The 22,672-nt window shown below is 39.1% G+C and overlaps 1 protein-coding gene across 2 annotated transcripts in view; it reads right to left on the bottom strand.

Moving 5' to 3' along the window:
- The window catches only part of GBA1 (glucosylceramidase beta 1), a 209,805-nt gene that overhangs the window by 14,256 nt on the left and 172,877 nt on the right, over positions 1–22,672 (bottom strand). For both annotated transcript variants that reach the window (XM_053703377.1, XM_053703368.1), the window contains exon 8: positions 15,346–15,570. In XM_053703377.1, the coding sequence (XP_053559352.1) occupies positions 15,346–15,570 (225 nt within the window). The remainder of the gene's footprint in view (positions 1–15,345; positions 15,571–22,672) is intronic.

Below are 22,672 nucleotides of genomic sequence, written 5' to 3'. Positions count from 1 at the left end.
GGAGGGAGGTTTTAATGATGTATGCGCTGGTAAGCATTTCCTCAATCCTTCTCGATTGCTATCTTCTTCCAATTCTTCCAGGATTCTTATACGCGATTGTTCATTTTCTTCATCTCTGTTATCATCCTCAGATTTTGTTGAGTTTTTCTCAAAATGTCTCGTCAGGGCGAGCTTACGTGTAAATTTGTTTAGATCGATAAAGAGTTGAAAGGAATTTGGTCCTTTCGTAGGAGTGAAAGACAATCCTTTTTCGAGGGTTTTAGTGTCATCCGCCCCTAATTCTCTTGTAGATAGATTAAAGACTTTCATTTTTAAATTTTTGTTTCCCAGGTCAGTGATGATTTTTGTCTCTTCTTCTGGTCTCCTCTACATCCTCTGTGTTTGGCCTTTTTAGGCCCCTTGTTTTCCACTGGGGCTCCAATCTTGGGGTTCCGATTGCTCCCCTGTCGATCTCCCTTTCCATCCGATTCGACCTGGACTGTTCTCCCTGTTCCTCTAAAAAAGGATAATTGTTTATTCTCCTTAGTTGTCCTCCTGCATGTTTGTTATTATAGATTCCCATATTAGGTATTGTGTTCTTCATGGAGCTAGCTCCCATTCTAGTTCTGTTCTGTTTCCCATTTCCACTTGAGCTATTTCTTCTCCAATTAAAGTTTCTAATATCCCTTCTATTGTAGTCATTACTAGGATGATAATTTATATTGTCATACTGGTTTCTATTATCATATTGGTCTCTATAGTACATTCTATTTCCATATGTTTTATTGGACATATTACTGTTCTCACCTCGAAAGATAGTGTCGGAGTTCCTATTTCCATTAAACCCTTTATATGGTTTATACCCTTGTTTAGGATTTTCGTTCCCGGTGTGATAATTGAACTCTATCTTTCCATCTCTATTGTTAAAATATTTTCCCGATTTCCTAGTAGGTTTTCTATGATCAACACTGGATTCATTCTCCCTAATCTCACTCCTATGTGGTACATGTGTTGAAAAATCTAGGGAATTTGTCAGGGTTTGCCTCCTCTGTCCCTTTAAGGATTCATCTTCCACTCTTAACCACTGGTATTTAAGCACCTCCTCTTCCACTCATCATTGCTTGGTTAATTTTTCGTGTCTGCTAGTAAATTCCTTACTAGCCCAGAACCAATAGAAATATAAAAATGTAAAAATATATTTTTTCAACAAAGGAAAAAAAGAGAACTAAGCCAACCGATTCTATTCCAGTTTTCACTATAATTATTTACTTAATCTAAAGTGGCTTTTAAACATATTGAAACCACACACAGTATAGTACCAATATAAATATAAAAAATATCTTTTCAACAAAGGAAAAAAGAGAACTATTCCATTTTTTTACTAAAATTATTTATTTAGTTGTTTATTTATTTTATTATATTTTTTTCTAATAAGAATACATGAATACTCTATAGCGGCTTTTAAGCATATTGAAAACCACACACAGAAATGATATTGGCTTTGTCAATGCTTCAATAAAACAATTAAACAATTTACTCAATCAGGAACAAAGGTATAAAAGATAGGATTCTAAGCAGGTCTGACAGAAGCTTGAGAAAGGCTCTTTGGAGCTGAAACGCGTTGCTTTGGATACAGACTGCTTACTGATCACCTTGGATACAGACTGCTTACACTGCACTGGAGAAACCTTGCTCTTTACCTATCTGTCAATCTCGCATTTGGTGGGCGTGTCAAGACCGGACACGGAAGTGACAGAGGCAACTTTCACAGGAGACATACACGCTGCAACAAGCGCTCCTAGAAACTTTGAAAGGACAAAGAAAGTTTCTCATCTATACCTCATTTGGACACGCAAGAACCTTCTTATATGACTTGGAACTGCAAATAAGGTACCTTATTCAAAGTCTGTTGATTAATAATATCGCAAAAGACAAACTAAGTGTTCAATAACTATTGTGATATAATTACTGTGACATACAGAAAACGGCTCAAACACCTAGCCTAAATCTTTTGGTCATATCACAAAAAGGCTTATTTCAAAAAGGCTGAAAATAAACACCTATTGTTGAACCAGGTGTCAATAGTTGTCTTCAACAACGATCTCTAAACAACTGTATTTCTACCAATTATACCTTATTTTCTACCTTTGGTGCATTTTATGAGCGAAAAGCCAAATCTTTTACAAAAAGTATTTTTAAATACCTGCCAAGGTATAAACTGGACTTGCTAATTTTACACACATATATCATATACTAATTGTAGCTACACCTCAATACAATTGGTTGGTACCAACTTTCTCACATAACCACTTTAAGATTAAGCAATTTCGACTGACTGTTTTATATTGATTCTAATAAAAGAATATTATTTTTAACCAATAATCTTTGTATATTTTTATTATTATTATTTTTTATTTTTATTTTTGAATTAGAACTTAATAATTTTAAGATATTATTCTATGAAAATTCTTTAAAAACTAAAAAACGTTTTTTTCTATACATTTATTTATATAAACATAGACATAGAAATACAAATACTACTAAGACCATTGTCATTTGGTAGATATTAAGCCAGTGTTTGCACACAGGCGCACACATATAAGACAATCATAACTGCTACTAAAACTATTTATTCAGATGACTTGGGGTATCTGATTTTTATGTGAAGTATTATCTACCACCAGCGCATAGATTTTTAGTTGTTTAATCAGAAATTCTCTGCCGCCTGTGCTGCCTGTCACATCTACACACTGTGCGACGCAGCTCCTACCTTGTCTCACACGCATCACACTGTGTATTCGATTGACGTCATCAGCTATTGCCGACCGCACTAACTTCTCCACGCTGTACTTTGGGCTCAGGTTGTATAAAAGTGAACTGTTACAAGTTATATGCTCATAACCAGATAACGCTAAAGTTTGTTATTAGTGTTCATCGCTGTTATAAGTCAATCTACAATTGTCAATAGCTGTACCGCTCTCCACGCTACATTTATACATCTTTTGTGCTGTAACTTCTATTTAAGCCCGCTAAACTCTCATCACATACAAAGCAAACATATATATGTGATATAAGTTACTTGGGCAATATTAACACACACAGTTGGTCACTTAGGCGACCCAGTTACCAACTTTGTGTTACATACCCATATATATAAAACTCATTCTAAACTGCTATATTCTAAATTCAGAGGCTAAACACAAAAGTAATCTGACATATTAACCAAGCCTTAAAAAATGTCTTCTGAGGAAATAGCAGATCAGTTCACTAATATTTCACAGCGCATTGATAGTCTCACACAAAGTATCAGAGATTTGCAGAGTGATAATGAGACAGTAAAAACATGTCTCAGAGATTTATACAACACAAAATCTAATTCTAATATGCAGCTGCCTGAACCTCAGATCAGCCTCCCTGAGAAATTCTCAGGAAACAGAACCCAATTCAGAGAGTTCAAAAACTCATGTCTATTGCTTTTTGAACTTAAACCAACCACTTATAGAACAGATAGATTAAAGGTCTTGACTATTATATCGTTTCTCGGGGCTGACACATATTATGAAAGACAAGATCCAATCCTTAACTCACTGGATGAATTCTTAAAAGAGATGTCATCTCTGTATGACGATCCTTTCAAGCAAAGCTCAGCTGAAGCGTCCATTAGAGCCCTAAAACAAAATAAGCAACCTGTAGAGGACTATATTGCACAGTTTAAGATACATGCTAGGGACTCTCAATGGAATGAGCCGTCCCTCAAGAACCATTTCCGAATTGGTTTGTCAGATGACATAAAGGATGAGTTGTCTAGGATTGGCATACCTCCCACACTGGAGGAATTATACACCTTAAAGGGACACTGTACCCAAAATTTTCTTTCGTGATTCAGATTGAGCATGAAATTTTAAGCAAATTTCTAATTTACTCCTATTATCAAATTTTCTTAATTCTCCTGGTATCTTTATTTGAAATGCAAGAATGTAAGTTTAGATGCCGGCCCATTTTTGGTGAACAACCTGGGTTGTCCTTGCTGATTGGTGGATAAATTCATCCACCAATAAAAAAGTGCTGTCCAGAGTACTGAAACCAAAAAAAAAGCTTAGATACCTTCTTTTTCAAATAATGATAGCAAGCGAACAAAGAAAATATGATAATAGGAGTAAATTAGAAAGCTGCTTAAAATTGCATGCTCTTTCTGAATTTCAAAAGAAAAAAAATGGGTACAGTGTCCCTTTAAGCATTACCATCGATAGACGCATCAGGGAACGCCGCCACGAGAGAACTGGCTACTCAGGTACCTTAAAAAGACCGTCACCTACCACCATGCTAAAACAACAGGATCACGAGGTCCCAATGGAGATAGGAGCGATCAAGGGACCTTTGACTCAGCAAGAAAAAAACAGAAGGCGCCTTCTGGGTCTCTGTAGCTACTGCGCAGCCAGAGATCATGATGTCAAGGCATGCCCAATACTATTAAAACAAAAGACTGGTAGGTTCAGAAGAATTATATATAATCATAATGTAAAAGAAAAATCCAACACTTATTTTTTTCTACCTCTTTCATTACAGTGGCATCGACACTCAGTCAAAACTGAAGCCTTAATCGATACAGGTGCATGTGGTAATTTTGTCAATTTAGAGTATGTGAGAACCAATAAAATTCCTGTTGAATTAAAACCTGTTCCACTTTCTTTTAACGTTGTTGATGGTTCACCTCTCTCCTCAGGTCCTGTGAGACAACAAACGACACCCTTACTTATGGTTACTGATACAGGTCATATAGAAATCATAACATTTAATGTGATTACCTCACCTATTTTCCCTATCATTTTAGGTATGTCTTGGCTAAAGACCCACCAACCTACACTCCATTGGAAAGATTTTTCTGTCACTCTTAACTCCAATTATTGTACTAATAACTGTTTTTCACCACAACACATTGCAGTACTTATAGAACCTAAACTCCCTCTATGTTATGATAATTTCAGAGATGTATTCAGTAAGAAAGACTCATTATCATTACCTCCACACAGAGCATATGATTGCCCTATAGATTTACTCCCTGGCTCCAGTATACCATATGGACACATATATCCCTTATCCAAACCAGAGTTAGATCATCTAAAAACTTATTTACAAGAAAATCTGGATAAGGGTTTTATTAGACCCTCCACTTCGCCAGCAGGTGCTGGTATTTTCTTTGTAAAGAATAAAGATGGATCACTCAGGCCTATCATAGACTATAGGGAACTCAACAAGAAAACAATTAAGAATAGGTACCCATTACCTTTAATCCCCGAATTAATTGAGAGGTTATGTGGTGCTCAGGTCTTCACCAAATTGGACCTAAGAGGGGCCTATAACCTCGTTAGAATCCGTGCCGGTGACGAATGGCTAACCGCATTTAGAACCCGTTACGGGTTGTTTGAGTATACTGTTATGCCTTTCGGTTTGTGTAACGCACCGGCTACATTTCAAAATTTCATTAACGATATTTTCCGTGATATATTAGATGTATACATCGTGGTGTATTTAGATGATATACTCATATTCTCACAAAATCTTGAAGAACATATACAACATGTTACAACTGTCCTCACCCGCTTACGTACACATAGTTTGTATGCCAAACTTGAAAAATGTTTGTTCCACGTTACCCAAGTATCTTTCCTGGGATATCACATCACCCCCACAGGTATTAAGATGGAAGAAACCAAGGTTTCTTGCATTAAGCAATGGCCTATCCCAAAAAATAGGAAGGACGTACAAAGATTTCTTGGTTTCGCCAATTTTTACCGCAAGTTTATCCATAAATTCGCCTCATTGTCAAAACCCTTATCTGATTTAACAAAGTTACAAAATAAATTTGATTGGACCCCACTTACTCAACAGGCATTTGATACCTTAAAGGATCGTTTTACCACTGCACCTATCCTTCAGTTCCCAGATACTAATTCACAATTTATTTTAGAGGTCGATGCTTCTGACTTTGCTTTGGGGGCAATTCTTTCACAGAGGAAGTCTTTTACAGAACCTATACACCCTGTAGCATTTTTTTCAAGGGTATTAACAACAGCAGAACTAAACTATCCAGTAGGAGAGAAGGAGTTGCTTGCTATAAAAGTATCTTTTGACCATTGGCGTCATCTCCTCGAGGGATCAGTTTTCCCAGTCGTCATCCTGACAGATCATAAGAACTTACAATATCTCCAAACCAACAGGACTCTCTCAGCAAGGCAACTCAGATGGAGCCTCTATTTCTCCCGCTTCCAATACATCATAACATACAGGCCTGGATCCAAGAATGGCAAAGCTGATGCCCTCTCACGCCTATATCAACGACCAGACATTGATAATACTCCTTCTACCATTATCCCAAAGGAGAATGTATTGGCCTCTCTCACAACAGTACCTGTAGATCTCAGAACTTCACAAGCTAATGACTCTTCTAAACCAACCACATCCCTCTATCTGGCTCCTGATGGTTTGTATTATCACAACCAATTGCTATATATTCCTACAGATCTCAGGTCCCGATTCCTTGAAACAGTACATGATTCTCCGCTAGCTGGACATCTTGGTTTCCATAAAACGTATTCGATTCTCAAACGTTCTTATTGGTGGCCCTCCATGGGTTCCTATGTAAGAAATTACATCTCCAAATGTGACATTTGCTCCACTTCCAAACCTTCCCATCTGAAACCCGTGGGTCTCCTACAACCTTATCCAGTTCCAAATATTCCTTGGACTGATGTAAGTCTCGACTTCATAGTAGATCTCCCCAAATCATCGTCTCATACATGTATCATGGTCGTTGTTGATATGTTCTCTAAAATGGCACATTTCATTCCGACGCCCACTGTACCTACTGCTCTGACTACAGCTCAATTATTCATCAGAGAGATAATCCGACTACATGGCATACCTACCAGTGTACTCTCCGACAGGGGTACTCAGTTTACCTCTAGATTCTGGAAAGAACTCTGTAGTGCTTTAAGTATAGACCGAAAATTAACTACCTCATATCACCCCCAATGTAATGGGCAAACTGAAAGAACAAACCAGTGGTTGGAACAATACCTGAGGTGTTATTGTTCACATCAACAAGAATCCTGGTACACTTTCTTACCTCTCGCTGAGTTCACGTACAATAACACCCCTAATGCTTCTACTAAGTATAGTCCATTTTACATTAATAATGGTTTGCATCCTAGAAGTCATATGCTACCCAGAGTTGAATCAGCCTGCCCCATTGTGAATGACACAATCAATGACATTTTGAAAGCTTTCACAATCATAAAAGACAACATAAAACATGCCCAGGCATCTCACAAGAGACAGTACGATCTCCGCCATCGACAACAGCCCACCTATCGCATTGGACAAAGGGTTTGGTTATCTACAAAAAACCTCAGGCTTCGTGTTCCATCAAAGAAACTTGCTAAACTCTTTGTTGGTCCATTTCAGATATTGGCCATGCCCAATCCTGTCACGGTAACTTTGAAATTACCGGACTCTTATAAAATCCACCCGACTTTTCATGTGTCACTCATCAAGCCTTGTGATTCATCTACCAGCTCCTCGTCTGATGTCCTTGCCTCTTACGACCTCTCAGATGATCCAGAGTATGAGGTGCAGAGCATAGTTGACTCTCGTATGAGGAATGGACGTCTTGAATATTTGGTTCACTGGCAGGGTTATGATGCCTCTGAAGATTCTTGGGAGCCTGCGACTAATGTCATGGCTCCACGCCTGGTCTCCCTATTCCATCGTCGTAACCCAGATAGACCAGTGCCTTGAAACCTCGCAGTGGTTTCCTTGGGGGGGGGGGGCTCTGTCAGGGTTTGCCTCCTCTGTCCCTTTAAGGATTCATCTTCCACTCTTAACCACTGGTATTTAAGCACCTCCTCTTCCACTCATCATTGCTTGGTTAATTTTTCGTGTCTGCTAGTAAATTCCTTACTAGCCCAGAAATTCCCTTGCCCACTTGCTGTTCCTTAGCAAGCTAATTCCGGAGGTCGAGTTACGTCTCACCAACGAAGTTCCTAATCTCTGCCGCCTGTGCTGCCTGTCACATCTACACACTGTGCGACGCAGCTCCTACCTTGTCTCACACGCATCACACTGTGTATTCGGTTGACGTCATCAGCTATTGCCGACCGCACTAACTTCTCCACGCTGTACTTTGGGCTCAGGTTGTATAAAAGTGAACTGTTACAAGTTATATGCTCATAACCAGATAACGCTAAAGTTTGTTATTAGTGTTCATCGCTGTTATAAGTCAATCTACAATTGTCAATAGCTGTACCGCTCTCCACGCTACATTTATACATCTTTTGTGCTGTAACTTCTATTTAAGCCCGCTAAACTCTCATCACATACAAAGCAAACATATATATGTGATATAAGTTACTTGGGCAATATTAACACACACAGTTGGTCACTTAGGCGACCCAGTTACCAACTTTGTGTTACATACCCATATATATAAAACTCATTCTAAACTGCTATATTCTAAATTCAGAGGCTAAACACAAAAGTAATCTGACAGAATTAATGTACAACCAATCTGTGTTGTCTGGGTTTAACCCTGGTGTATCAGGGACCAACAGGGGGAAAGGCTCTTCCTCCATTTGATTATCTTCTTCTTTACTGGCTTGGTAGTCTCAAACATTTACTCAATTTCTTCTTCTCAACTATTCCATCAAATCTGGTTAATTTTGTTTTGTTCTCCTTATCTAGTTCTTGATAGTAAACATCTCCACGGAAGTTATTAAGCTAGTCTCTTATGCTTTTAATTTCCTCCCACAGAGATTTCACATTTTTGTTTCTATATTTTATTAAAATATTTATAAACTTAATTGAACACTCTTTCAAAGCTGTATCCCACTCAGTTAAAAGTTCCACCTCTGTATTGTCCATTATCAGCACTTTTTCTAACCTTAAGCCTTTAGGGATTATTTTCTATTTAAGGTATCTTTCTAAATTATTGCTAACGTGCCAACTCAAGTTGCTTACGACTTAACTTTTCCATTTTTACAAATAGATCTTTTGGGTTGGCAATATTCAAATTATCCAATACAGTAGTCTCTGCTTCATAGACTGATAATTTTCTCTGTTTGGTGTCTGGATTAAAGTAACCACCATATTCATAATCACTCACCTTTGAAATATAGAGTATATAAATCTAGATATTATTTAAAGGAAACTTTTAGAATTTTATTATCTGGTGTTTCCCCAAGAAATATTTTAGATATATTGTAGATATTTATATACTATTTTCCTTTATTTATATAAAATCAAAGAACAAACCGGCATGAATCCTTGGTGCTGTTAAAAGTATTGATCTATTTTTTGCTTGCCACCGATACTCATTACTGTCAAGTTGTACTGTGTTTTGAGCATATTTAATCGTCTACATACATTTTTGATTTACTAATATAATTATATATATATATATATATCTCAATCATAAAAGAGAGAACAGCACTCCTGAGATAGAACAAAAGCTAGAATAACTTCCATGCCTGTCTTCTTTTAGCACACGTTGATGCCTTTCCACAGAGAAAAAATATCCTGTAGCATCACAGTCTGATCCTGCCCAATGACAGTCCAGCGCCAAAATACCAGGCAATTCTTCTCTGAACAAAAGAAACAACAACCCCAGACGATTTATTTGCATAAATATCAGAAAAGAGAGAACAGCACTCTTGAGATAGAACAAAAGCTAGAATAACTTCCATGCCTGTTCATTTCAATTGCAACTCAGGGTGCAGATACAACTGCACCTCACTGACGAGGCCCACAGAAGGCCGAAACGATTGTCTGGAGTTGTTGCTTCCCTTGTTCAGAGAAGAATTGCCTGGTATTTCGGCGCTGGACAGTCATTAGGCAGGATCAGACTGATATGCTACAGGATATTTTTTCCCTGCATTAATATTGCCCTTCATTACTTTTTTTCATTCCCTCTTCAAAAAAAATCAAAGAATCGAATGGCCAATATCTTATACAAATACCAATAATTATTATAGGATATATATTAATTGCTAAATCTCCATAAATTTGAATTTTTTTAAAACATAATTTATGTAAGAACTTACCTGATAAATTAATTTCTTTTATATTGGAAAGAGTCCATGGGCTAGTGACGTATGGGATATACAATCCTACCAGGAGGGGCAAAGTTTCCCAAACCTCAAAATGCCTATAAATACACCCCTCACCACACCCAGAATTCAGTTTAACGAATAGCCAAGTAGTGGGATGATAAAGAAAGGAGTAAAAAGCATCAACAAAGGAATTTGGAAATAATTGTGCTTTATACAAAAAAAACATAACCACCATAAAAAAGGGGGTGGGCCTCATGGACTTTTGCCAATATGAAATAAATGAATATATCAGGTAAGTTCTTATATAAATTATGTTTTCTTTCATGTAATTGGCCAGAGTCTATGAGCTAGTGACGTATGGGATAGCAATACCCAAGATGTGGAACTCCACGCAAGAGTCACTAGAGAGGGAGGGAAAAAAATAAAAACAGCCATTTTCCGCTGAAAAAATTAATCCACAACCCAAAATATAAGTTTATTCTCATAAATGAAAGGAAAAAAATTAAATCAAAAGCAGAAGAATCAAACTGAAACAGCTGCCTGAAGAACTTTTCTACCAAAAACTGCTTCCGAAGAGGCAAATACATCAAAATGGTAGAATTTAGTAAATGTATGCAAAGAAGACCAAGTTGCTGCTTTGCAAATCTGATCAACTGAAGCTTCATTCTTAAAAGCCCACGAAGTAGAGACTGATCTAGTAGAATGAGCTGTAATTCTCTGAGGCGGGGCTTGACCCGACTCCAAATAATCTAGATGAATCAAAAACTTTAACCATGAAGCCAAGGAAACAGCAGAAGCCTTCTGACCTTTACTAGAACCAAAAAATATCACAAATAGACTAGACGTCTTCCTGAAATCTTTAGTAGCTTCAACATAATATTTCAAAGCTCTTACCACATCCAAAGAATGTAATGATCTCTCCAAAGAATTCTTAGGATTAGGACACAAGGAAGGGACAACAATTTCTCTATTAATGTTGTTAGAATTCACAACCTTAGGTAGGAATTTAAATGAAGTCCGCAAAACCGCCTTATCCTGATGAAAAATCAGAAATGGAGATTCACAAGAGAGCAGATAATTCAGAAACTCTTCTAGCAGAAGAGATGGTAAAAAAAATAACACTTTCCAAGAAAGTAGTTTAATGTCCAAAGAATGCATAGGCTCAAACGGAGGAGCCTGTAAAGCCTTCAAAACTAAATTAAGACTCCAAGGAGGAGAGATTGATTTAATGACAGGCTTGATATGAACCAAAGCCTGCACAAAACAATGAATATCATGAAGTTTAGCAATCTTTCTATGAAATAAAACAGAAAGAGCAGAGATTTGTCCTTTCAAGGAACTTGCAGACAAACCTTTATCCAAACCATCCTGAAGAAACTGTAAAATTCTAGGAATTCTAAAAGAATGCCAAGAGAATTTATGAGAAGAACACCATGAAATGTAAGTCTTCCAAACTCGATAATAAATCTTTCTAGAAACAGATTTACGAGCCTGCAACATAGTATTAATCACCGAGTCAGAGAACCCTCTATGACTAAGCCTTCAATCTCCATACCTTATAATTTAATGATTTGAGATCCTGATGGAAAAACGGACCTTGAGATAGAAGATCTGACCTTAGTGGAAGTGGCCACTGGACATCCAAACAAGATCTGCATGATCTTGGAGATCACTCTTGGAAGGAGAACTAGAGGCGGGAAAATATAAGCAGGTTGATAACACCAAGGAAGTGTCAATGCATCCACTACTTCCGCCTGAGGATCCCTGGACCTGGACAGGTACCTGGGAAGTTTTTTGTTTAGATGAGATGCCATCAGATCTATTTCAGGGAGCCCCCACATCTGAACAATTTGAGTAAACACATCTAGGTGGAGAGACCATTCTCCCGGATGTAAAGTCTGACGACTGAGGTAATCCGCTTCCCAATTGTCTATACCTGGGATATGAACCACAGAAATTAGACAGGAGCTGGATTCCGCCAAAACAAGTATCCGAGATACTTCTTTCCTAGCTTGAGGACTGTGAGTCCCACCCCGATGATTGACATATGCTACAGTTGTGACATTGTCTGTCTGAAAACAAATGAACGGTTCTCTCTTCAACACATGTCAAAATTGAACAGCCCTGAGAATCGCACTGAGTTCCAAAATATTGATTGGTAATCTCGCCTCTTGAGATTTCCAAACTTTCACCAAATAGCTCCCCAACCTGAAAGACTCGCATCTGTTGTGATCACAGTCCAGGTTGGACAAACGAAAGAGGCCCCTAGAATTATACGATGGTGATCTAACCACCAAGTCAGAGAAAGTCGAACATTGAGATTTAAGGATATTAATTGTGATATCCTTGTATAATCCCTGCACCATTGGTTCAGCATACAAAGATGGAGAAGTCTCATATGAAAACCAGCAAAGGGGATCGCATCCGATGCTGCAGTAATGAGACCTAAAACTTCCATGCACATAGCTACTGAAGGGAATGACTGAGACTGAAGGTTCTGACAGGCTGCAACCAATTTCAAACGTCTCTTGTCTGTTAGAGACAAAGTCATAGACACTGAATCTACCTGGAAACCTAAAAAGGTTACCCTTATCTGAGAAATCAAATAACTTTTTGGTAAATTGATCCTCCAACCATGTCTTCGAAGAAACAACACTAGTTGATTTGTGTGAGATTCTGCAGAACGTAAAGACTGAGTGAGTACCAAGATATCGTCCAAATAAGGAAATACCGCAATACCCCGCTCTCTCATTACAGAGAGTAGGGCACCTAGAACCTTTGAAAAGATTCTTGGAGCTGTCGCTAGGCCAAAAGGAAGAGCAACAAATTGGTAATTCTTGTCTAGAAAAGAGAATCTCAGGGACTCATATAATTTTGGAATATACTATGAGTACTGGTTGTTTCTCTTTTAGTTAATAGGAATTTTTTATTACAATAGGAAATATATTAATGTCTTATTGCTGGTAACATAAAATAGAATAGGGAACAATTATGGTTACCATGAGGATTCCATATGTGCATATATGGTGATAGTGATTATGCTAGTAAGAAATGAATTTGTTTTTTGGATTCGACTTTAAAATTCAAGATTTACTTTAGCATTCCCTTCATGCTTGAATACATAAGCGAGCGGGTTATTTACTTCTCATATATGTATACATATACATCTATTATCTTCCAGTTAGAAGAGTGAATAACATGATTACCATGAGTTTATGTGGACATGGAGTGTACTTACTCTCTGTATACGATTTAAAGATATATTGTAGCATTCCCAGCACGCTGAAACACCTAATACAAGTGAGCGAGTTATTTACCTTTTGCACACACATACTATTATTATCTTTTGTTAGTGCAGCATATATAGTCTATATGACAATGGTATTGCACAGAAAAAAGTTTTTTTGCGATCTCTAATAAAAATACCCGATCGCTACCAGTAGATTTATTATTTTTGGACTAGGAGTGACGTATTTATACACCCCCCCAGCACAGCACTAAGGTATATAGCAAACCTATTGGAGAAAAAAAAGGGGGAGTGTGTATCTACACCCCCCCCAATACGTCCTTAAGGCATTACTTACACCTCCAGTAGAAATTAGGAGTTCTCTTAGGGGCGGGCCGCACCGCCGCTGTTTTTCTCCTATTTAAAGAACGATCCGCATCTTTTCCTCACATTATTCCGCTGACGAAGAAGGCTAGTATTATCTCTAAGACGCCTTTGAAACTCGTTAGAAAGCCATTTGGTGAGGTTCACGCTCCTTGGGCTATTACTTGATCCCATATATGGACTGTTATATATAAAGATTTCTCTATGCCTTCAGTGCTATGTGAATGGTTTTATCACTGTTGCAATAGGTATTACTGATACCTCATATGTGGATTGAGGTTGCAAAGTGTAAGCAAGTTTTACCTATGTGCTTTTAACTAATAAATAGTAAGGGCGTCATGTGAAAAACAATATTGCACTATCTTGTATTTATTTTTATTTCCACATTTAAACCTGATGGGACCATAACACGCTTGAGAGGGAAAACAGAGAAGGGATCTATACCAGGAGACATTCAAAGAGCGGATCATCTTTCAGCTGGAGAGCCTACTACTTAACAATCTGTGTGGCACTTACCTCATTTTGATTGAGGTAGTTTTTAGTAAGTAGGAAGTTCTTCTATTACCACTGGTCTTTTGGGCACACCAACTTACCTGATCTTTGGATTCAATTTTTCTTCACTTGATAACTTTGAGACTGTTTTTACATATATTTCACTTTTGGGACTTTTGATGGTTCTTTTTGCAGTGTGCTCAATCCCTTGAGTACTTATAGACTCAATGATATTTGTAATTGTATCATTGTACACAAATTTATTATTCTGAACTACTGAAAATCCTTTAATTGGAGGTTTATTTTGGTATTTGTTAATATTATATTGACACTACTGTAGTATGAGTAGGTGATAACTAGTGGGGAATACACAACTAGTGTGGCACCATACCTACTCAGATTTTATGATTTCAACATACGGAATTTTATGTTGTTTATGATATTGTACCTATATGTATTAATTGCCCTTCAATTTTAGACTGGGGGTAAGTCTTGACCTGCGCATGTGACCATTCTTTAAATATATATATATATATACACACACATACACATCTGTACTTTTAAATGGACATTAAACAGTTTAAGATTGTAATATAAAATAATTAAATAGACACATAAAAGACAAAAAATTATCAGACAAGCTGCAAAGAAATTGAACTTTTGCTAACAAAATGACAATGGCTAGGAAGTCCTGATAGGTGAAGCTTGACTATTGAAACACAACTGATACAGCATAACATTTGAAGTCGATTTACTTCTATTTTCAATGTGTCTTTATTCTCTTGGCATCCTTTTTTGAAAAGCAGAAAGATAAGCTGAGGAATGTGCATGTGTCTGCAACACTATATGGCCACAGTGTTATACATTAGCAAGAGCACTAGATTGCAGCACTTTTTCCTGCAATGCAGTGCTCCACACAAGTGCGTGTTATCTAATTCTCTTCCATAAAGAGCAACTTAACAAAGCAATGTTGATAATAGAAGCAAATTGAAAAAAATAATAATTGTATGCTCTGTTTGAATCATGAAATAAAAATGCTGTGTTTTATGTCCCTTTAATGCATTAAACAGGTCACACTTACCTAGTATACAAATGTATTGCATGACTATTGAAGGCTCTTGTAATTACAAGGTGTAACATAGGCCGACAAGCTCTTACCTCTATGATCCTATGGCTGTACTGGTTTCCCCTATCCCAGCAGCCTAAACGTACTCCCTTGTCCCATGGTAAGAACCCTGTGCAGGCTTCTGTGGTTAACAGAAAGTAATCTGGGTAAAGCTGGTGAGTAAGCCCCAGTGTGACATCAGCTGGTGCAATGGCATCCAGGTACCAGTGGGTAGCAATGCCGTGTATATAGCGTGCAGCCTGAAGATCAGACAATATCTGCAGCAGAAACAAATGAGAACAGTATTGAGGGAATATAAACACATAATCAGCTGACTTACAGTACAAAGTATTACAACAAGAGGGAAATCAAGAAATCACACAGACTTACATAGCTCCCTCATATTAAGTTGTTATATGTGTATACATGCAAATTCAATATTAAACTTCTCTTAGGTTTTGTGTAAAATTGTGTTTGTCCCATGCTCCCTAGAAGGCCAAAAAGCTAATTCTGTAACCTGCAAATCAGATAGTTGGTTTAGGCAATTTGCAGCATTTAGATTTTTTTTTTTTTTTGGGGATCTCTCTAGGAAGATTGAAGCAAAGCACAGTTTACTTGTTTTTTTACACAAAAGCCAGGAGGTTTTAAAGTCAGTGTTTTGTTTGTTGTATATAGAACATGGTACTTTACAGGGGCATTAAACAGCTGGGTAGAACTACAGTAGGATTGTTACTACTTACTATGCTATAGTTTTTCCTCCTGTACCTGTAGCTCTCTTTAAAGCTGTTCTCTTACTTTGTCCCATTACAGAAGCCAGTTGGTAAAACTCTGCCTCTTTTTACCAGGTGCCACCATCTTGGTACGTATGTACTGTTGAATCCTGTGTCAGAAGCAGTGCACAGTCATAGATCAGTGATGTTATCAGCTTTTTGACAACTGTACTTTGCACTTTGGATTAGCTCACACAATAGAAAGCAGAAGAGTTACACGTTTGTTTGTTTTTTGTGTGAATAATAATAATAATAATAATAATAATAATAATGAGTAATGCAGGAATACAAAAAATGTACAAATTCCACTCAGTGTTGTGCACGCTAAACTGAACGTGATACAACTTATCAACAGTATCACTAATCTATGAATGTGCTCCACTTTAAATGTAGCCACCAATCAGGAAGCGCTACCCAGGGTTCTGAACAAAAAATGGTCTGGCTCTTAAGCTTACATTCCTGCTTTTTCAAATAAAGATGCCAAGAGAATAAAGAAAAAAATTATAATAGGAGTAAATAGAAAGTTGGTTAAAATTGAATGCTCTATCTGAATCATGCAAGAACATTTTTTGGTTCATATCCCTCTATCTGTTTCAAAAGATAGATAATCCCTTCATAACCAACACGGTTAAATAAATATACTTTTTACCTCTGATTACCTTGTATCTAAGCCTCTTGACAGCCCCCTGATCACATGGCGATTTATTTATTATCTATTGACCTGGATTTTAGCCGATTAGTGCAGTGTCATCCACAACTCCACTGGAGAGAGCACAATGTTATCTATTTAGCCCACATGGATTAGCAGTCTCTTGTTGTGAAAAGGTAATAAAAAAAGCATGTAATAAGAAGAGGCTATCTGTAATGGCTTAGTTACAGGAAGAAATTTTGAGGTTTAAATTTATAAAGAATATGAATATAAAATTGTTGATTGTGCAAAGCTGGGGAATGGGTAGTAAAGCCTCAACTCCACTTGAGCTGTAAGTTGCTCAAGTGGAGTCCTCCCACAACCACTTAAAGGGACACTAAAGTAAAAATAAAGTTTTATGATTCAGAAAGAGCAGTTTTAAAGACATTTTCAAATTTACTTCCATTATCAAATGTAATAGTCTTTTTATATTTACACTTTCAGGGGAACAAGATCCTACTGTGCATGTGCACAAGCTCACAGGCTAAACGTATACTAGTCTGATTCGCTGATGTCTGTCACATGATACAGGGGGCCGGAAAATGGGATAATAAAAAAAAAAATGTATGTGTACCCGATAAATGTATTTCTTTACGGATATGGAGAGTCCACTACGTCATCAATTACTAGTGGGAATATCACTCCTGGCCAGCAGGAGGAGGCAAAGAGCACCAAAGCAAAGCTGTTAAGTATCACTCTCTTACCCATAATCCCCAGTCATTCGACCGAAGGGAAATGGAAAAAGGAACAACACAGAGGTGTAGAGGTGCCTGAGGTATAGTCAAAAATAACTGTCTTAAATTAAGGGTGGGGGACTCTCCATATCCGGAAAGAAAGAAATTTATCAGGTAAGCATCAATTTTTTTTTCTTTCCTAAGATATGGAGAGTCCATGACGTCATCAATTACTAGTGGGAACCAATACCCAAGCTAGAGGACACAGATGACTAGGGAAGGATAACAAGACAGGCAGACCTAAACAGAAGGCACCACCGCTTGAAGAACCTTTCTCCCAAAAAAAGCCTCGGCTCGAGGCAAAAGTATCAAATTTGTAAAATGCCTTGCAAATCTGTTCCACAGAAGCTTCATTTTTGAAAGCCCAAGAAAAGAGACAGCCCTCGTGGAATGAGCCGTAATTCTCTCAGGAGGCTGCTGACCAGCAGTCTCATAAGCAAAACTAATCATACTTCTCAAGCAGAGAGAAAGAAGTAGCAGTAGCTTTCTGACCTTTACGCTTTCCAGAGAAACAAACATGGCAGAGGACTGGCGAAAATCCTTAGTCGCCTGTAGGTAGAATTTTAGAGTACACACAACATCCAAGTTTTGTAACAAACATTCCTTATGAGAAGAAGGATTAGGACATAGAGAAGGAACAACAATTTCCTGATTAATATTTCTATCTGAAACCACTTTAGGGAGAAATCCCACTTTAGTACGAAGAACCGCCTTACCAGCATGAAAAATAAGGTAAGGTCAATCATACTGCAAAGCAGAGTGTTCCGAGACTCTCTGAGCAGAAGAAACAAAACCTTCCAAGATAACAACTTAATATCTATGGAATGCAATGGCTCAAACGGAGCCTGCTGCAAAACTTTAAGAACAAGGTTAAGGCTCCAAGGAGGAGTAACAGGTTTAAACACAGTCCTGATTCTGACCAGGGCCTGACAAAAGGATTGAACATCTGGCACATTCGCCAGACGCTTGTGCAACAAAATAGATAATGCAGAAATCTGACCCTTCAGAGAACTGACTGACAATCCTTTCTCCAGACCTTCCTGGAGAAAAGACAAAATTCTAGGAATCCTGACCCTACTACAAAAGTAGCCCTTGGATTTGCACCAATAAAGGTATCTATGCCATACCTTATGGTAAATCTTTCTAGTAACAGGCTTGCGAGCCTGAATCATGGTCTCAATGACCGACTCAGAAAAACCATGCTTAGACAGAACTAAGAGTTCAATCTCCAAGCAGTCAGCTTCAGAGAAACGAGATTTGGATGAAGGAATGGACCCTGAGTTAGAAGGCCCTTCCTCAGAGACAGCCTCCAAGGTGGAAAAGATGACATTCTTACTAGGTCTGCATACCAGATTCTTCGAGGCCATGCAGGAGCTATTAGAATTACCGACGCTCTCTCCTGTTTGATACGAGCAAAATCTCATCAAAGGAGCGCAAACTGAGGAAACAGGTATGCTAGATCGAAATCCCAATGAACTACCAGCGCATCTATCAGGGCGGTCTGCGGATCTCTCGACCTTGAACCGTACCTTGGAAGCTTGGCATTCTGCTGAGACACCATCAGATCCAACTCCGGCACCCCCCATTTGAGGGTTAACCTGAAGAACACCTTCGGATGGAGAGCCCACTCCCCAGGATGAAATGTCTGTCTGCTCAGGAAGTCCGCTTCCCAGTTGTCCACACCTGGATTGTGGATGGCAGAAAGACAGCAATTGTGAGCTTCCACCCACTGAACAACCCAAGCCACCTCCTTCATGGCTAAGGAACTCCGAGTTCCTCCCTGGTGGTTGATGTAAGCCACTGAGGTGATATTGTCCAACTGGAACCTGATAAACCGGGCTAAGGACAACTGAGGCCAAGCCATCAGAGCATTGTAAATTGCTCTCAACTCCAAGATATTTATGGGGAGAGCAGACTCCTCCCAAGTCCATAGTCCCTGCGCCTTTAAAGAGATCCAGACTGCTCCCAAGCCCAGCAGGCTGGCGTCTGTGGTAACAATCACCCAGGAAGGTCTCTGAAAGCATGTGCCCCGAGACAGATGCTACTGAGAAAGCCACCACGGAACAGAGTCTCTTGTCGACTGATCTAGATCTATCCTCAGACATATCCGAATGATCCCCGTTCCATTGTCTGAGCATGCATAACTGCCGAGCTCTCAATTGGAATCGAGCAAAGGGAATGATGTCCATGGAAGCGACCATCAGACCAATTACCTCCATATATTGAGCCACTGATGGCCGAACAGTAGACTGCAGAGAGAGGCAAGAGGAAAGAATTTTGGATTTTCTGACCTCTGTAGAAATGCAAATCTCAGGAAATTGTGATGATCCCTGTGGATGGGAACATGAAGATACGCATCCTTCAGGTCTATGGTCGTCATGAACTGACCCTCTTGGACCAAGGGAAGAATGGAACAAATGGTTTCCATTTTGAAGGGCTGCACCCTGAGAACGTTGTTGAGACACTTTAGGTCTAGAATAGGATGAAAAGTTCCCTCTTTTTTGGGAACCACAAACAGATTTGAATAGAATCCTAGACCCTGTTCCCTTACAGGAACTGGAACTATCACTCCCAGGGAATTAAGGTCCCAAACCCAATTCAAGAATGACTCTTTTTATCTGGTCTGCAGATAATCTTGAGAGGTGGAACCTGCCTCTGGGAGGAAAAGTCTTGAATTCTAGTTTGTAACCCTGAGGTACTATGTCCACAGCCCAGGGATCTGGGACATCTCATATCCATGCTTGATAAAACAGAGAAAATCTGCCCCCCACTTGATCTGATCCCGGATAGGGGGAAAACCCTTCATGCTGATTTAGACTTAGCTGTGGGTTTCTTAGATTGCTTCCTCTTGTTCCAAAACTGATTGGGTTTCCAAGAAGACTTGGACTTGAAAATTTTTTAAATCAGGGTCAGTCTATAGGAATAATAGCAGAAAGGAAAATAATGTGCCTATATTCTATTTCCTACCTAAGCTGCATAAAAAACAAAATTTATGCTTACCTGATAAATTCATTTCTCCTGTAGTGTGGTCAGTCCACGGGTCATCATTACTTCTGGGATATTATCTCCTCCCCTACAGGAAGTGCAAGAGGATTCACCCAGCAGAGTTGCTATATAGCTCCTCCCCTCTACGTCACCTCCAGTCATTCGACCAAAGGACCAACGAGAAAGGAGAAGCCCAAGGGTGTAGTGGTGACTGGAGTATAATCCAAAAAATTTTTTAGCCTGCCATAAAAAACAGGGCGGGCCGTGGACTGACCACACTACAGGAGAAATGAATTTATCAGGTAAGCATAAATTTTGTTTTCTCCTGTTAAGTGTGGTCAGTCCACGGGTCATCATTACTTCTGGGATACCAATACCAAAGCAAAAGTACACGGATGACGGGAGGGACAGGCAGGCTCTTTATACGGAGGGAACCACTGCCTGAAGAACCTTTCTCCCAAAAACAGCCTCCGAAGAAGCAAAAGTGTCAAATTTGTAAAATTTGGAAAAAGTATGAAGAGAAGACCAAGTTGCAGCCTTGCAAATCTGTTCAACAGAAGCCTCATTTTTAAAGGCCCAAGTGGAAGCCACAGCTCTAGTAGAATGAGCTGTAATTCTTTCAGGAGGCTGCTGTCCAGCAGTCTCATAGGCTAATCGTATTATGCTACGAAGCCAAAAAGAGAGAGAGGTAGCCGAAGCTTTTTGACCTCTCCTCTGACCAGAATAAACGACAAACAGGGAAGACGTTTGACGAAAATCCTTAGTTGCCTGTAGATAAAATTTCAGGGCACAGACTACATCTAGATTGTGTAGCAGACGTTCCTTCTTCGAGGAAGGATTAGGACACAAAGATGGAACAACAATCTCTTGATTGATATTCCTGTTAGTGACCACCTTAGGTAGGAACCCAGGTTTAGTACGCAGAACTACCTTGTCGGAATGAAAAATCAGATAAGGAGAATCACAATGTAAGGCAGATAACTCAGAAACTCTTCGAGCCGAGGAAATAGCCATTAAAAACAGAACTTTCCAAGATAACAACTTGATATCAATGGAATGAAGGGGTTCAAACGGAACACCCTGTAAAACATTAAGAACTAAGTTCAAACTCCATGGCGGAGCAACAGTTTTAAACACAGGCTTGATCCTAGCTAAAGCCTGACAAAAAGCTTGAACGTCCGGAACTTCTGACAGACGTTTGTGTAAAAGAATGGACAGAGCTGAAATCTGTCCCTTTAAAGAACTAGCGGATAACCCCTTTTCTAAACCTTCTTGTAGAAAAGACAATATCCTTGGAATCCTAACCTTACTCCATGAGTAACTCTTGGATTCGCACCAATATAAGTATTTACGCCATATTTTATGGTAAATCCTTCTGGTAACAGGCTTCCTAGCCTGTATTAAGGTATCAATAACTGGCTCAGAAAAACCACGTTTTGATAAAATCAAGCATTCAATTTCCAAGCAGTCAGCTTCAGAGAAGTTAGATTTTGATGTTTGAATGGACCCTGGATCAGAAGGTCCTGTTTCAGAGGTAGAGACCAAGGCGGACAGGATGACATGTCCACTAGATCTGCATACCAAGTCCTGCGTGGCCATGCAGGTGCTATTAGAATCACTGATGCTCTCTCCTGTTTGATTCTGGCAATCAATCGAGGAAGCATCGGGAAGGGTGGAAACACATAAGCCATCCCGAAGGTCCAAGGTGCTGTCAAAGCATCTATCAGAACCGCTCCCGGATCCCTGGATCTGAACCCGTAGCGAGGAAGCTTGGCGTTCTGACGAGACGCCATGAGATCTATCTCTGGTTTGCCCCAACGTCGAAGTATCTGGGCAAAAACCTCCGGATGAAGTTCCCACTCCCCCGGATGAAAAGTCTGACGACTTAAGAAATCCGCCTCCCAGTTCTCCACTCCCGGGATGTGGATTGCAGACAGGTGGCAAGAGTGAGACTCTGCCCAGCGAATTATCTTTGATACTTCCATCATTGCTAGGGAGCTTCTTGTCCCTCCCTGATGGTTGATCTAAGCTACAGTCGTGATGTTGTCCGACTGAAACCTGATGAACCCCCGAGTTGTTAACTGGGGCCAAGCCAGAAGGGCATTGAGAACTGCTCTCAATTCCAGAATGTTTATTGGAAGGAGACTCTCCTCCTGATTCCATAGTCCCTGAGCCTTCAGAGAATTCCAGACAGCACCCCAAC

Source organism: Bombina bombina, chromosome 1 (assembly GCF_027579735.1).
Source record: "Bombina bombina isolate aBomBom1 chromosome 1, aBomBom1.pri, whole genome shotgun sequence".
Taxonomy (NCBI): domain Eukaryota; kingdom Metazoa; phylum Chordata; class Amphibia; order Anura; family Bombinatoridae; genus Bombina; species Bombina bombina.
The sequence above is the reverse complement of the archived record's forward strand: the minus strand, read 5'-3'. Positions and strand labels throughout refer to the sequence as shown.